The sequence below is a fragment of the Mus musculus genome, chromosome 2 (genome assembly GCF_000001635.26).
Source record: "Mus musculus strain C57BL/6J chromosome 2, GRCm38.p6 C57BL/6J".
Lineage (NCBI taxonomy): Eukaryota > Metazoa > Chordata > Mammalia > Rodentia > Muridae > Mus > Mus musculus.
Genome location: NC_000068.7, coordinates 127,030,464 through 127,046,827, shown reverse-complemented (window position 1 = coordinate 127,046,827; position 16,364 = coordinate 127,030,464). Strand labels below are relative to the sequence as shown.

Here is a 16,364-nt window from a genome sequence, read left to right as displayed (position 1 = left end):
AAGTCACTTCCTCATGCCATGCACTGAAATCATCCTCTCTACAACACAATCCACGGCAGCTTGGCTCTAACTGTCAAGGATGCTCTACATCCCAGTCTTACATGAACTGTGTGCTCAATAAGTGAAAAAACTTAGCTTACATGACCTTATCAAGCACTAGGCTTACACATAGCAAATAGTCAATAAACAAACATGAATAATGTGAAGAAATGAACAAATAATGGAAGATTCCTTTCAGGGTGACAAAAGCTGTGGTGTGTCCACTTGAGTGAGTTTTTAACCTCTTTCTAATACCGTTGTCATCAGTTATAAAGCTGACCATCCTAAGAGGTCAAAGCCACAGCACTGCCGATGGCAGAGTCCACTGAACCAAGACCCAAGTTCCAAGAGACATCTTAAAAAAAAAAAAAAAAGCCAACCCCCAAGAGACGTAAGAATCAGGAATTAAAAACTACTTAATTGCTTGGTCCCTGAACTCAAGTGGCTGCATCTATACCACCATTTTCAAGTCGGTGAAGTCACAGCGGAAGCAAAGGATATTTCTCAGCCAGCTCAGCAATTCTGCCAACTAAACTGATGATGATATGCTCTTCTTTGCTCTGATGTAAGTATTCAAGCATTTTCTGTACAATAACCACTACATTCTGTGCATTTGTAATTCTGTAAAGAAGTTCCAGAGTCTATTAAGAGAAATAAAAACAGTATTATAAAACCCGATGTGCGAACACCAATAAACACAGTAAATGCATTTACAAGAAGCTAAGTGTTCTGCTTTTGTATGGACTTTCAGGACGCTCTGCAAGGACGCAGGTGATGGGAAATGCTCAGGGGCAGAGCCTTTGCTTGCCTAGAAGATGAGAGGTGCTAGGTCCTATTCTCCAATGCCAAAAAATAAAAGAAGGAAAAAGTCTGGGAGGGAGAGGGGACTTGCAAGATGTAAGTGATATACAGGGGAAAAGAGGAAACTGGGGAGGGACCCCGACCCGAGGCTGGTGAAAGACAGCTTTGTTTCTACAGCTGAGAGGAGAGGGACACATATAATAGAGATGCCCTTAGCATCTACACTGTGACCAGCGGGCATGGGAGGAGACTATGTGTGGGCCACATATTAGTGCTGTGGCATGTGTGTTTTATTAAAAAGAAATCTAAAGTTGAAAAGAAAAAGAAATAAATGACATAAGAAGTTAATAATGATAAGGAAACTATGTGTTGAACTGTGTTCAGCTAACTCTGTAACACAAAAATGCATGCTGTATGTATATCTGATAAAACAAATAAGCTATATAATTATTTTTTTACTATCCTTGGAGTCTTTGTAATTTTAAGCTGTTTTAAAATATTAAATACATGTGTATATGTAAATGTACATATGCAAATCATTTATGTTTAAAATTCAAAATTCATCATCTTTTAAAAACAATGTTAGGCATAATACAGTGTTCAGTCAAGCTCCATTTTTACCTTATTGGAAGTTATAAGGCATTTTAATATCCCTTTTTAAAGAAGTAGGGCTTATTTTTGTTTTACATATATGTGTTTTTCCTGCATGTATGTCTGTGCATCTGGTGCCAAAGCCACAAAAGGGTACTGGGTGCCCTGAGACTGGAGTTAGAAATATGAACTGCCATGTGAGTACTGGGAACCAAACCTGGGTCCTCTGTCAGAGCAGCAGATGCTCTTAACTGAGCATCACTCAGCTCTATGTTCTCTCTTCAGACTCCTCATTATAATAGCTGGGTATGGTGGCCCATGCTTGGAATCCCAGCACTCAGAAGGCAGAGGCAGGCCTCTGTGAGTTTGAGGCCAGCCTGGTTTACAAAGCAAGTTTTAGGACAGCCAGGGATGTTACACAAAGAAACCCTGTCTCAAACAAAGCAAAACAAAACAAATCCTCATTGTTTTAAATTTGAAATAAACTTCTCCCATTTCTTTAACAGGCCCCATACACCAATTAAAATGAAGATACAGTGATTTCTCTACAAAAGAATGAACAAACTCTTTATGCAGATACCCAGGTGGACACTGGATCAATTTAATAAAAGAAGACGCCAGAACAGTATTAGGCACATGAGCACAACTTCTCTTCCAGGAAGATAAATTATCTTATAGTTCTACAGAATTCTATCAGTTTTCCTATTTAACAGTGAGTTCATTTACTAGCCAACATAAATTATGTATTATACATAACTGGGGTGTGTTTTATTTTATACTAATACGAGGACCCAGGACTAGAAAGTAGTTCCCATTATAGTATATACACTAATAAAATAGATAAATCAATGACTTCATATACATAACTGGACCTAAACTTCCCAGTTCATAAGTTAAGAACGTTCCTGTGAGCTGGCTATGCTGTCACACCTATAATCCTGGCATTTGGTGGCAGAGGCAGGGGCATCACAAGTTTGAGTCTAGCCTGTGCAAGACCCTGTCTTATAAAAACAAAAAACCCAGGTGAGCAGCACTTTTTCAGAAAACAAACAACCTTCCATGAGGGACTACCTGACAGTTTACCGAAGCTGTAGAAGGGGCACCAGCTTTCTTCAGTGAGTAGCCACCCATGTTCATGCAAGCAATTCTATCTAATTAAACTCACACACAGTCATGGTGAGAAGGAGAAATGGGAATAAGAGAGGGTAACAGGAGGCTAAAATGACTAATATTCATCATATATACCAGACAGTCAAAGAATAAAAATGACATTTTAAAAGTAGTAAGAATTAAATAGATGCAAATGTTAAAATATACTTGCATACATACACATCCACTGGCTATCATTTGACTCTCTTAAGAATATCAAAAAAAGTTTTAAAAACTTACCACTTTAAATACACTATTTAAAATATTTTACCTCTCTTCTTTTAAAAAAGAGATTTGATCTTTATTTATGTGGGTCTGTATCTGTGTCTGTGTGAATATATGCCACATGTGTGCAGGTGGCTGGAGGCCAGGAGAAGGCAGGGCGTTGGACTCCCCTGCAGTTGGTGGGTATTGGAAACTGAGCTCGGGTCCTCTAGAAGGGCAGCAAGCACTCTTAACTGCTGAGTCATCTCTCTTCAGCCCTAATTTACCTCTCTTTTAATAATGGGATCAGGGTGGTCTAGGCATTCAATTATGGTTATCTGGTGTTGAAGAGCCAGAGAAGGATCCTGCTGGATAACATAGGTAAGAGCCTTCAGTCCTAGAAATAAAGATCACATTATAGTTCAACGACCTGAAATACGTACCCAACACATTTCAAAAGCTCTCTCTCCAGTTTTCATCATAAGAACCAATTACCTTACCTAAATATTTGAGGTTTATTTTAGGTGACAGAACAAATTTTCCAATGCACTTGGCAGCCTTCTCAAGTAATTCTGACTTAGGATAAATAGAATAGATTGTGTGTACACATTCAAACAGAATAGCTAAAGAAAGAAAATACAAAAATGACAGATATAGTTAAGTACAATAGAAGAACAAGTTTGTGTAGAATTTGCAATAAAATTAACTGGAGATATGTTTTAGTCTAAAATCTTATTTATAAAAAAAACTTATAAAGAAAAAAATCCTTATTTTCATGCTTATATAGTTATTTGGGTTAACAAAGTATAACCTAAAGAAAATTTTATCACCAGCAAAAACAGAATTATGTATTCATTCATACAAGTATGTACTGACCACCTTTGTGTGCCAGAAATTGTGTTGGCACTAAGGAACAACAGTGAATAAAACAGATAAACCCTGCCCTAAGAAGTCCATAATCAAATGTATACATTAAACATCATTACTTCTGCATAAACAGGTCTTCCCAACATTCCCTGAATACTTTAAAATGATATATGTCCAACCACTTACACAGCAATCACTCTAGTGTGCACAGCCACTTATTTCAAAGGTCACTACTTAAGAATCTTCTGGCCTCTTCTTTAAATATAATCTTTAATATAAAGAGCAGGCTATTGCATGTCTTGAAAATGTTTAAATTTAAATTTCTGATAAAATCAAACAGTAACTGCAATGGTTAAAGAGGATACAAATCCCTCCAATTCACTTAAAAACCATGAGCTGACGTGGTTGCCATGTAAGAAGGATCACTGAGGCTGAGCTGTGACTCAGTGACAAAAGGCTTGTTGGGTTCAAGCCCCGATGCCCACAGAAAGGCTGAACATGGTCATGAAGATCTGTAATTCCAGTAAAGAGATGGAGACAAGAGGAGGGAGGCTCACTGAGCAGCCACTCTAACCGAAATGTGAGTTCCAGGTTCAGTGAAGAGACCTGGTTTCAAAAAATGAAGATAAAGAAGAGGGCTGGGAAGATGGCTTGGAGGTTAAGAATGCTTGCTACTCCTGCCAAGGGCCAGAGTTCAGTTCCCAGCACCCACAATGGGTGGGTCCGAGCTCCAGCGGAGTATGATGCTTGATGCTGGCCTCTGAGAAGACCTGCACTCACATGCACAGCACCCCCCTACACACATATATATATTTTTAAAATATATATAAGGTGGGGGCTGGAGAGATGGCTTGGAGGGTTAAGAGCACTGCCTATTGTTCCTAAGGTCTCAGGTTCAGTTCCCAACACCCACATGGCAGCTCACAACTGTCTGTAACTCCAACTCCAAGAGATCTTACACTCTCCCTGCAGATATATGAAAGAAAACACCAATTAACATAAAAATAAGAGTAAACAAACAAGCTAATACAAATAAATAAAAATAAGGTAAAGAGTGACAAGATGAGGGGCTGGTGAGATGGCTCAGTGGTTAAGAGCACCGACTGCTCTTCCAAAGGTCCTGAGTTCAAATCCCAGCAACCACATGGTGGCTCACAACCATCCGTAACAAAAATCTGATGCCCTATTCTGGAGTGTCTGAAGATAGTTACAATGTACACACATATAATAAATAAATTAATTTAAAAAAAAAGTGACAAGATGATATGAAGTCAACCTCTGACCTCCACATCTGCACACAAGAAAGAACACACACAGTGCACATGCACGAATATACAGCACACACGAACGCAGGACAACTATTAAGACACCACTAAGTAGTATATATAAGTTCCTTGCAATAACGGCATCTGAAGGGAGATATAAAGCCGAAATGTGGTGGTGGAGCATGCCTGTAATACCAGCATCCCAGCATGAGTGAACTACACAGGGAGCTCAGGCCAACCAGGAAGATACAGTAAGGCTCTAATACAAACCAAAAATACATGGAGAAAAGAAAAAGGAAAATGTGAAACACTGTCTGGCACAGAATCAGCAGATGTAAAACAGCTACAAGTGAAGTGCACTGAGTGCCAACAGAATCACTTCATCCCCATCGCTCAGACTGCAGCAACCAAACATTTCCATTTGCAAGCTTGTAAGACGGTCAACACCCAACCAGCAGAATTTCACACTGGATGCCAACATCAATTAATGCACAGATATTCTGAAGGAAAAGATTTCATATAACATCTTCCATAACTGAGTAAAATAAATCAGAATCTGAATTGCTATTCAAGAAGGGAGCTGATTTGTAACATTAAATACTACACAGTAAGAGAACCTAAAGACACTGATTGTATATACAGATGATGCACTTAGATGGGGAACCACCACAACCCATACCCAGACTACTTTTGTAAGCCTATGAACTAAAAATGATTTTTATATTTTACAAAGGTTTAGAACAAAAAAGGAGAGGAAGAAGAAAAGATGGCTCAGTGGGTAAACCACTTGCCATACAAGCTTAGTGACCTGAATTTGGTTCCCAGGGCCCACACAGTGGGAGAGAAGAACAAACTCTACTAAGCTGTCCTCTGACTTCTGAAGGCAAGATATGGAATGTAAGCATTTTTTATGGGTATACACACGTACACAACAGGAAGAAGCTAAGTTTTGGTTTTTTTTTAAAGGAGACTATGCAATAGAACCTATGTGAAAACCATGGTAATGCATGCTTATAATCCCAGCATTGAAAAGGGAACCAGGAGCATCAAGAGTTCAAGGACATCTTCAGCTATGTAGGGATCTGAGGCAAGCATAGGCTCTGTGAGATTCTGTTTCAGGAGGAAGGAAGGAAGGAAGGAAGGGAGGGAGGGAGGAAAAAAATCTATGTGATTTGAAAAATCTAAAATATTTAATATTATGGTCACTATTTAAAAAGAAAACTTGCCCGGCATGGTAGCGCACGCCTTTAATCCCAGCACTCGGGAGGCAGAGGCAGGTGGATTTTTGAGTTCGAGGCCAGCCTGGTCTACAGAGTGAGTTCCAGGACAGCCAGGGCTACACAGAGAAACCCTGTCTTGAAAAAAAAAAAACAAACAAACAAACAAAAAACCAACCAAAAAAAAGAAAGAAAGAAAAAAGAAAATATTAATACTTTAACATCTGTACTTAAGCATAATTAAGTTGGAAATTAATTTGATAGATTTTTTTCTTTTCTTTTCTTTGGGGGGAGGGGATGGGTGCTGACACAGGGTCTTATATACTCCAGGCTGACCTTGAACTCACTATGTAGTGAAGGATTACCTTGAACCTCAAGGGTTCTCTTGTCAACTCCCATGCCCCACTGTCCACATGCTGGGATTACAGAGTGGGACCTCGACTTAGAGCGTTTCTCCCTGGATGTTCCCCAAGCTTGTTTTCCCTGATCTCTAAAAATACAGCTAGAAAGAAGCTCTTTGTTCTCTATAGCCAGCAAAAAGCCTTTTTGTTTCTATACTGTACAACCAGAGATGCCTGCCTTCCTGTGCCGAGGACATGGAGATAAAAATTCAGAAAGAACTCACTCCCCACTCCTGCCTAAATTTCACCAAGGACACCCGGAAGAGAAGAACTCTTCCCAACTCTCCCCAACTCCTCCCAACTCCTCCCAACTCCTCAGCTAGCTTCCCCCCCCCACCCCCCGTCAAGAACAGAATATTTTTAATTTTAAATTAGGGGGTAAAAGAATGTCCATTTATAAGCAAAAAGAAATGAGATTTACATAACACATTTTTTTCTATTCACAAGTTAAAAATAAAATTTTTCATCTCTATAAAAAACTTTACTTTCACTGCATGAATACTGTGGAAGAAAACTGTTTACTTAGAAAGGCCCCCTAAAGCAAACTAAGCTTAACTTTGCAGGGACCAACTGGTCTACCACTTAGATCTTTAACTGCACTCAGCTAGCTGTTAAAAGGCCCCTACTGTCACCGCTTAGGGTCGAACTCCCCTGCCCTGCATGGTGGAGGGACTTCGTCCTCAGCTAGCTGATAATAAAACCTCTTGCAGTTTGCATCAGGTGTGGTTTTCTCTCGAGATGTTGGGGTGTTGGCCAGCTCATCCTGGGACTTGAGCGGAGGCCCAGCATCAGGGGTCTTACATGGTCTTACAACAGCAGTGGCCTTCACCTTACACCCAGAATTTCATGCATGCTAGACAGGTACTCTAGCAACTTTTAAATTTTATTTTCCCACCTAGAGCTCTCCAACACTACAAAAGTCTGAATACACACTCACAACTGAAAGAACAGCCATTATACTCTCCTATCCCTTTCCTTCTCTGCAGGGGTTAAAAGGGCTTCTCAGGTTCCTAAGCTTAAAAACGCACCAGGACCACAGAGATGGCAGTGGGTAAAGGCACCTGCCACAAAATCCTGGCAACCTGAGTTTGAGTACTGGAACCAATCTACTGACATGTAGATGTAGAGAACCACACTACAAAGTTGTGCTCCAATTCTACATGTAAAGCTACACATATAATCATGCATACAAACAAACACTTTAACAATAATAAAGCTTTATACTCTGTTTACTCTTCAGTAACAATCCAAACCCTAATCCAAATACCAAGTATAAATTACTAAATTAAAAATTGCAGCATTCCAACATTCATGACACTGGTTTTCTTCCTTCCTTCCTTCCTTCCTTCCTTCCTTTCTTTTTAAGATTTATTTATTTATTTTATGTATGTGAGGCCACTGTAGCTGTAAAGATGGGTGTGAGCCTTCATGTGCTTGTTGGGAATTGAATTTTTAGGACCTCCTCTGCTCGCTCTGGTCAACTCCACTCGCTCAGTCCCTGCTTGCTCCGGCCCAAAGATTTATTTATTATTATACATAAGTACACTGTAGCTGTCTTCAGACACTCCAGAAGAGGGCGTCAGATCTCATTACGGATGGTTGTGAGCCACCATGCGGTTGCTGGGATTTGAACTCAGGACCTCTGGAAGAGCAGTCAGTGCTCTTACCCGCTGAGCCATCTCGCCAGCCTATGACACTAGTTTTAACTTTGATATTTTAAGTTATATTATGCTCAAGCAAAATTCAGAGCTCTTTAGACTAGATTTTACTTTCACCTTATCTCTAACAGATCAAAAAAATTTAATAAATACTTGGCAACTGGTTAACTGGTTTAAGAACTTCAAATATTTTTACAAAATATGTCACAGACTTAATGAGTTATTCCTAAAATTAGATGTGTTGGTGGGTGTTTTCAACAAAGACAATTATAATAAGGAATCTAAGTACATATTTAGAAAATGTCACAGTTCCATAACTAGAAAGATAGCTCAATTGGTAAACTACTTGTCAAACAAGCATGAGGAACAAACATGAAGACCCCCCTTAGTTCCCTAAAACCCACAGGAAAAGCCAGACACAGTGGCACATGCTCGTAGTTCGTGAGCGGGGCAAAGGCGGAAGGATATCTAGCACCCAGTGGTCAGCCAACCGCATCTAATCAGCAAGGCCCCAGGCCCAGCGAAAGACCTGTCTCAGAGCAGAATGTACATACACATGCATGTGTACCTACACACAGACTTGCATATCTATACTCATGCACACAAAGTCACAATTTCAAATTACTGCTATTTTCAGTGCTTACATTAACCCAAAGCTCCATCTAAAATTAATGCACAAAAATTTCTTTGGAATTTATGGTACTTTAACACATACTTAGCTTCAACACTAAAAAGCACCATTCGTCATTAAGAAAACATGGTCATATTTTACCTACCGTAAGTGACATTGTGATTTAACTCGGCTCTTCGTAAGGATTCATCAAGAACATCATACATTAATTCACTTGTCCTGTTTAAGAGATATTTTATTTGCGGGAGAATTACAGTATTCTAACCCAACAAAACAGTTTTTCAAACTTCTCTCTCTTTAAAACTGAGGATCTACAGAAGACAAGTGAAAAAAATTCATTTTACAGTAAAGTTATATAAATTTTCACATCAAAAGAACTCATTTGGTCTTTTCATGAGATAAACTTCCTACTTTACCAAAGGGACTACTCAGCCAGTGAGAAGACACCAAGGTCACTTAGCACTGCCCGGCCTGGCCCTGGTGTACAAACCAAGGTCACTTAGCACTGCCCAGTCTGGCCCTGGTGTACAAACCAAGGTCACTTAGCACTGCCCTGCCTGGCCCTGGTGTACAAACCAGATTGTTATTTATTGCCCGTGCCCTCGTATAATTTTATTTGCAACAAAGTATTTCTGGTTTTTTGTTTTTGTTTTTGTTTTTATTATTTGGTTTTTCGAGACAGGGTTTCTCTGTGTAGTGAACTCAGAAATCCGCCTGCCTCAAATCCGCCTGCCTCTGCCTCCCAAGTGCTGGGATTAAAGGCGTGGTGTGCCACCACACCTGGCAGTATTTCTGTTTTAAGTTACAAAATTAATATTTCACATATCTAGATTTCAGATAGAATATTAATTTATCAACTAGCTTGTTATAAAAATATTCCAATTCTAGTCTTTTCCTGAAGAGCAAATAAGTTCTTTACTAAGAAAAATTTAGGGGGCTGGAGAGGATGGCTCAGTGGTTAAGAGCACTGACTATTCTTCCAGAGGTCCTGAGTTCAAATCCCAGCAACCACATGGTGGCTCACAACCATCTGTAATGGGATCTGATGCCCTCTTCTGGTGTGTCTGAAGACAGCTACAGCATACTTATATAATATAAATAAATCTTTAAAAAAAAGAAAGAAAAATTTAATTTTCATTTATATTAAAAAATAAACAAACCACTCATGTTTTATGGTCCCTGATTATAGTGACAGTTGATTGGGCTGACACAGATATTTTTTAAAACTAAAAATCAAAGCCCTGTGGTGATGGTGCACGCTTTTAACCCCAACACTCAAGAAGTAGATGTGAGTTCAGGGCCAGCTTGGCCTACAGTTCAAGTTCCAGAACAGCTGGGGATACAGAGAGAAACCCTGTCTCGAGAAAATCAATTTTTTTTTAAAAGAAAAAGTCAGTTTGAAGTAGGTGTACTTTGATTTTCTCTAGACAGAAGTATAAATACATAATGATAATACAGGATAACTAAATTTGTCATTTTATTATGTCTTCTACTACAGCAAACACAACCAATCCTTCTACAAAATTCAACATTACCACACCTAGATTATAGTGTGGTTTTTCAACTTTACAAACAGGAAGAAATCTCATGAAATATGGAACCATTTATGGACATGGTTGAGCTAAATATTTATAACGTAAGATGCACAGTGCTAGAAAACACAAGAGAATATTTAAATAATAGATATAAAACACTTTCCTAAGATATTTTCAATTACTTTATAATCATGTTAAGAAGTAAACATTTTTACTTTGCCACATTAAGCTCTTAGTAGTGTTGTGTGAATTATAAATATTTAAAATACTTCTAAAATCATTTTAAGTTTATGTGTATAGATGCTTTCTTTTCTTGTGCGTCTGTATACCACATGTATTATTCCTGGTGCCTATGGAGGCAAGAAGAGGGATTTGGAGTTACAGATAGCTGTGAGCTGCCACAAGGGTGCTGAGAACCAAGCCTGGGTCTTCTGCAAGAGCAGCAAGGGCTCTTACCCTTTAAGCATTCTCTCCAGTACCGTCAATCATGAACACAGAAGAAAGACTTACTGACACAGACTGCCATGGTTAGCTCAGCAAAGGAGAAAACATTCCACCCGTCTGTACTCTAGGAGTCTGACGCTACCTGTCTGCTCAGGTGCTTTATTTACCATTTGACCGAGCTGGGTGAGGGTAAAGTCGCTTCCTCATCTTTGTATCTTTGGATTCTCTATTCTCTAAGCTTATCCACCAACAAACAACAACAAAATTAGTAAATAAACTTACTAAGCATCCTTGAAGTTATTTCCTGACAACACGTGATGACATAAAGACCTTTTATAGACCAGGAAGGTATAATACAGTAACATAAAATTACTAATTTTCAGGCAGAATTCCAATAACCTTGCATCAAAACTCCATGGTATAACAGGCTATATGTTAAGGAAATAGTATTATCTAGTGAAAAGTGCAGATATCTGAAACTCAAGCTTTAATGCTTATTCACAGCGATCTTCGTTAAACTACGTGCTCTCTGTGGTTGTTTTCAAACTCTAACAACAGAGCTCAACAGCTACAGCAGACAGCTTGTGACCCACACAAGGGGAAGTGTTTATTTCTGGCTTATGCTTTCTTCCAATGACTAAGCAAGTACATTTTACAAGTGGAGAATATGGATAAGCTTGGAATGCACAGTAAACTGTGTTTTACATTAGCTTATTTACTACCAGTAAGGCAGTAAGTGCTGGAAACTTGTGGGTGACCGACCAAGCAAAGCTATGACAAGGTGTGTCACTGTCCCTCTGCCCTGGGAGGTTTACCTTTCATCGTCTTTCCCCAGCAGTCCCAGTATTCTCAGGAGCTGAATCTGTAACCATGGTGCTGGCACGCTGTGGTAACTGAACTCTACCGGGAGCTTCCCGCCCACCACCTGCTTTAAAATTGTTACAAAACTCTCCGTCAAGTCTTTATAGCCAGAAGCATTTTCCTGCATTAAAAAAAAAATTCTGTTAATAATAATGTCTTTTTTTCCTTATTTATTTTTGAGATAAAGTCTCATATAACCCAGGGCTGACCTCAAATTTGCTATGTAGCCAAGTTATTCTTTTATATCCATCCATCCATCTATCCATCCATGTGTCTGTGTGTGTGTACACACACACACACACACACACACACACACACACACATATATGCACTTTAAAACTTTATATGTAAGTACTACATTTCCCCTCATTTCCATCCCCCCCATTACCCTGCCATCTCCTCCTGTGTCCCTCTCCTCCTCCCTCCCAAATCCATGATTTCTTTTCAATTATTATCATAAATGCACACACACACACACAAACATACACATACATATAAAAATCTGCTGAGTCCATTTAGAGTTGCTCACATGTACGCATGCCTAAGCTGACCACCTGGTAGCAGGTAGCTTACCAGAGGCTTATCCCTGGAGAAGACCGATTCTCCCTCTCTTGGCAGCCATTAATTGCCTGTAGCTCTTCATGAGGGGAGTGGGGAGTGGGGGTGGGGCTTGTGAGATTTCTCCTGTCCATAACGGCATGCTACCTGGTGTCACTGTTCAGGGTTCTAGGAGACCACATTGTTGAGCTGTCATGAGTGCAGCTCCCTGTCTCACTACAGAAGACACTGTCTCACAGCAGATGCCCTAGTCCTCTGGCTCCTATAATCCTCCTACCCCTCCTCAGGATGTTCCCGGAGTCTGAGGCACACATAGGATGTGGGTTGTAGATGTATCTACTGTGGTTGGGCACCCCACAGTCAATGTCCTCTAAATCTTAACCAGCTGTGGATTTGAACTCCTGATCTGTCTTCCATACAACTCATATAAACAACTTACAAAAGTTACATTTATAAGTAAATAATAGCATAAAATATATTTATGTGAGTGTGGTAAATATGTGTGGCATATGTACACATGTGTGCATGAGGGTGGGCCTATGCACATGCAGAGTCCAGAGGAGGATTCTAGACCCTGCTCTATCACACGCTTTATTTCCTTGAGTCAGGGTCTCTTGCTGAACCTAGAACAAGACTGTCAGGCAAGAAGACCTAGAACTCTTTGTCTCCACCTCCCTCAGCACTAGGGTGCAGGCATACATGGATGGCAACACCCATCTTTCTACACGGATGCTGGGATTTGATCTCAGATCTTCCTGCTTGTGAACTAAGCATTCTCACCCACGGGGGCATCTCTCTAGCCTATTAATGGTATAAAATATTAATCGTTTTATTAAAATACCTGAGTTTTCTTCTAATTCCATAGGGATATTGTTGCAATGGTAACTACTGAGCACATGCTGAAATTGCCAACTTACCTTAATCATCCTAAGGTATATGTGCAAAGAGGCAGCCATGACCCCAACATCTCTGTCACAAAGCGCTTTCCGAAATTTAGTGTGGATGTGCTGTACTTGATTGGGGGCAATGAGGTAAAATTTGTATAATGCCAGAACTGCTTTTCTTCGTATAATCTCCCTAAGGATAAAAAATGAAGTTTAAACAAGGCAACCTGGGCCATCAAGTATCTATTACTAAATATTTTATTCGACTACAACAAAGTACAAAAAAGATAAAAATCCTATTTCTGGCTAAGTATGAATTTAACTGTCTTCTGTAGTGGGGGAGGGTGCTGTGCACAGATCCATATTTGTGTGTGTGGAGGCCATGAACAGGTGCGTGTTTGTGTGTGTGGTGGCTAGGATGATGTCAGTATCTCCCTCTGTCACCCTCTACCTTCTTTTCTGAGACAGGGTCACATACTTAATCTGGAGCTTACTGGTTCAACTTACTAGCCTGGCTGGGCAGAAAGCCCAGGGACCTCCCTCACCATCTCAGCACTGGCTTTACAGGGGCTGACACGTGAAGGTTCTAGGGGTCCTAACTCGCTTCCAAACTTCACAATCACACCCCAAGCACACTGGCAACTGAGCCGTCTCTCAGTCCCTTTTAAGTACTGTTGTTTTATGAGACAGGGTCTCACTATATAGCCCAAGCTGGCCTCCAACTCATGATCTTCCTACCTCAGACTCCAAAATCCTGCAAATACAGGTGTGGAGCACTGTGCCCAAAAAAACCTTAACTGCCTGTCAGTTATAAATTTCTCTAATTATAGAACTTTAAGTAACATGCATAGATTACTTTTGTAATCAATTAAAATAAGATAAATACACTTTTTAATTCCTTGATTCCATTCTTGTCTCTTTATTAGGATGAAAACTGTTCTCTATAAAAGGTAAATGTTTTCCAAGTATTGCTGGGATGGGGAAGCACAAAGATGCTACTTTTCCTACTGGGATTCGTTTTTAAAGCCTTGTGATAAGAAAGAGCTAGAGAAGAAGACGGTCTCACATGTCATCTCTAGCAGATTATGTTTCACCAACATGCAGCAACCATGAAAAGATGATATCATGCATCCTACTTTTTATTTCTTTGGTTGGTTTTGATTTCATGTTTTGTTGTTGTGTTTCAGTGCAGGGGAAATACCTTAGAGAAGCATACATACCAGAGAAGCAAAAGACCCAAGTTCAAATTCCAGCCCCCAAGGTTGGTGGCTCACAACCACCTGTAACTCTAGCACCAGGGGCATCTAATGGACACTGCACTGAGACAGGAGCTTCTGACCAGATTTATGGTCCTAGGCAGGAATTCCCTACTCAAGACTATTCAAGGAAGCCCCTTTTCTAGACTATGGAAACCTACAAGTTTGTAAACTAATTAAAATATATAGTTTAAAAGGAAGGGCTTAAACTGAGTTACCCTGCAGCAGTGGGCAACACTTTTCCCAGAAAACATTGGTTATTAGGTAAATTATTAGTCAGGAAGGTCCGAAAGGCTCCCAGAGCAACCCAGGTCACTGCCATTGCTCCTGTAAGTACATAAAACCCTGCTGATGGAGGCAGCACACGTTTTGGTTATAGAACTCTGTGCTGGCTTTTACCTGAGGGCTGGGGTCTGAGTTCACTTGCCACACATCATAATTACCACAGTAAGGAACTGCATCTGAAGAAGTGTCCTGAGAGCCTTGGGAAGGACCCACCTAACTCTGGGCTACACCTTCTGGGATCCCAATCAAAAGGGTACAGCCAAAGGACAATCAGCCTGCCTTTTGCTGGCTTGGCTTCCCTCTTGCCACAGAGTTGATTTTCCCTGTCACCACTGTTGATTCCTTTGCTGACAGCTGCTGAGGCACTTGGCCTTCTGCCACGAGAGACCCCTGGCTATATATATATATATATATATATATATATATTCACTACTGTGTCCTACCTTTACCCTGCCTATGACAGAGCCCAGAGGGACTACGCTGAGTGATGACGTGCCAGCTGCAAGGACTGAGGGACTATGAGGTTCTCCTCTCGGGTGTGGTTCTTATTGTTACTACTTTAAAGCTGAGTCATTAAATTCTTTTTTTTTTTAAAGATTTATTTATTATATGTAAGTAAGTACACTGTAGCTGTCTTCAGACACACCAGAAGAGGGCGTCAGTTCTTGTTACAGATGGTTGTGAGCCACCATGTGGTTGCTGGGAACTGAACTCAGGACCTTCGGAAGAGCAGACAGTGCTCTTAACCGCTGAGCCATCTCTCCAGCCCCTATTAAATTCTTTAATAAAAATAATTTTCTAATTATGCACGTTGTGTAGATGTGTGTGTGTGTGTGGCTGGAGAGATGCCTCAGTGGTTAAGAGCACATGCTGCTCTTCACCTCTTCCTGAGGACTCGAGTTCGATTCCCAGCACCATGTCAGGCAGTTTCTAACTGCCTATGATTCCAGCTCCAGGACATCTAACCCTTTGACTTCTATAAGCACCTACACTGATGTGCACACACCCACACAGATACACATAATAAAAAGAATAAAAAATATTTAAGACAGGCACACCTCCTTGGAGATAGACCCTTTATGAAACACAACAGACCTGTCAATCAAGATGTGCCAGGGCAATAGTGACATGACTATTATAGGGGTGACCAACCACTCTCTAACTGGATGTGAGGCCTGCTCCACAGGAGGGAATTTATGCCTGGTATTGGGAACCTGGTCCGAAGTTTAGGGCTCATGGGCCCTATGCAAGAACCTACTACTATTATTTTGCTAAATAGACACATTGCCAAGCTGTCTTCTAAATATTTATGTTTTTAACCATAAATTAGTGCTTTCTCGACCAGAGAAATACCTGTCAGAAGCCACCTAGGAAAGGCTATGGCCCAAGATATAAGATACAATTTCCTAAACACATGAAACTCAAGAAGAATGAAGACTGAAGTGTAGACACCATACCCCTCCTTAGAATTGGGAACAAAACACCCTTGGAAGGAGTTACAGAGACAAAGTTTGGAGCTGAGATGTTATGGACCATGTAGAGACTGCCTTATCCAGGGATCCACCCCATAATCAGCATCCAAACGCTGACACCATTGCATACACTAGCAAGATTTTATCGAAAGGACCCAGATGTAGCTGTCTCTTGTGAGACTATGCCGGGGCCTAGCAAACACAGAAGTGGATGCCCACAGTCAGCTAATGGATGGATCACAGGGC

At 40.4% G+C, this 16,364-nt stretch overlaps 1 protein-coding gene across 13 annotated transcripts in view; it reads right to left on the bottom strand.

Annotated features, from left to right (window-relative positions):
• Positions 1-16,364, bottom strand: part of Ap4e1 (adaptor-related protein complex AP-4, epsilon 1) — a 61,136-nt gene that overhangs the window by 22,987 nt on the left and 21,785 nt on the right. For 11 of the 13 annotated variants that reach the window (XR_001780227.1, XR_001780230.1, XR_374385.4 and 8 more), the window contains 6 exons: positions 13,139-13,298; positions 11,618-11,784; positions 8,969-9,042; positions 3,285-3,407; positions 3,072-3,181; positions 541-680 (listed from right to left, as the gene is read on the bottom strand). Coding sequence is in view for 10 of the 13 variants with exons in the window: in XM_006498553.2 (XP_006498616.1) it covers positions 541-680; positions 3,072-3,181; positions 3,285-3,407; positions 8,969-9,042; positions 11,618-11,784; positions 13,139-13,298 (774 nt within the window). In the remaining 3 variants the exon portion in view is untranslated. Of the gene's footprint in view, positions 1-540; positions 681-3,071; positions 3,182-3,284; positions 3,408-8,968; positions 9,135-11,617; positions 11,785-13,138; positions 13,299-16,364 lie in introns of those variants that run through there. The other 2 variants (XM_030246498.1, XM_030246501.1) reach the window with 2 other exon arrangements.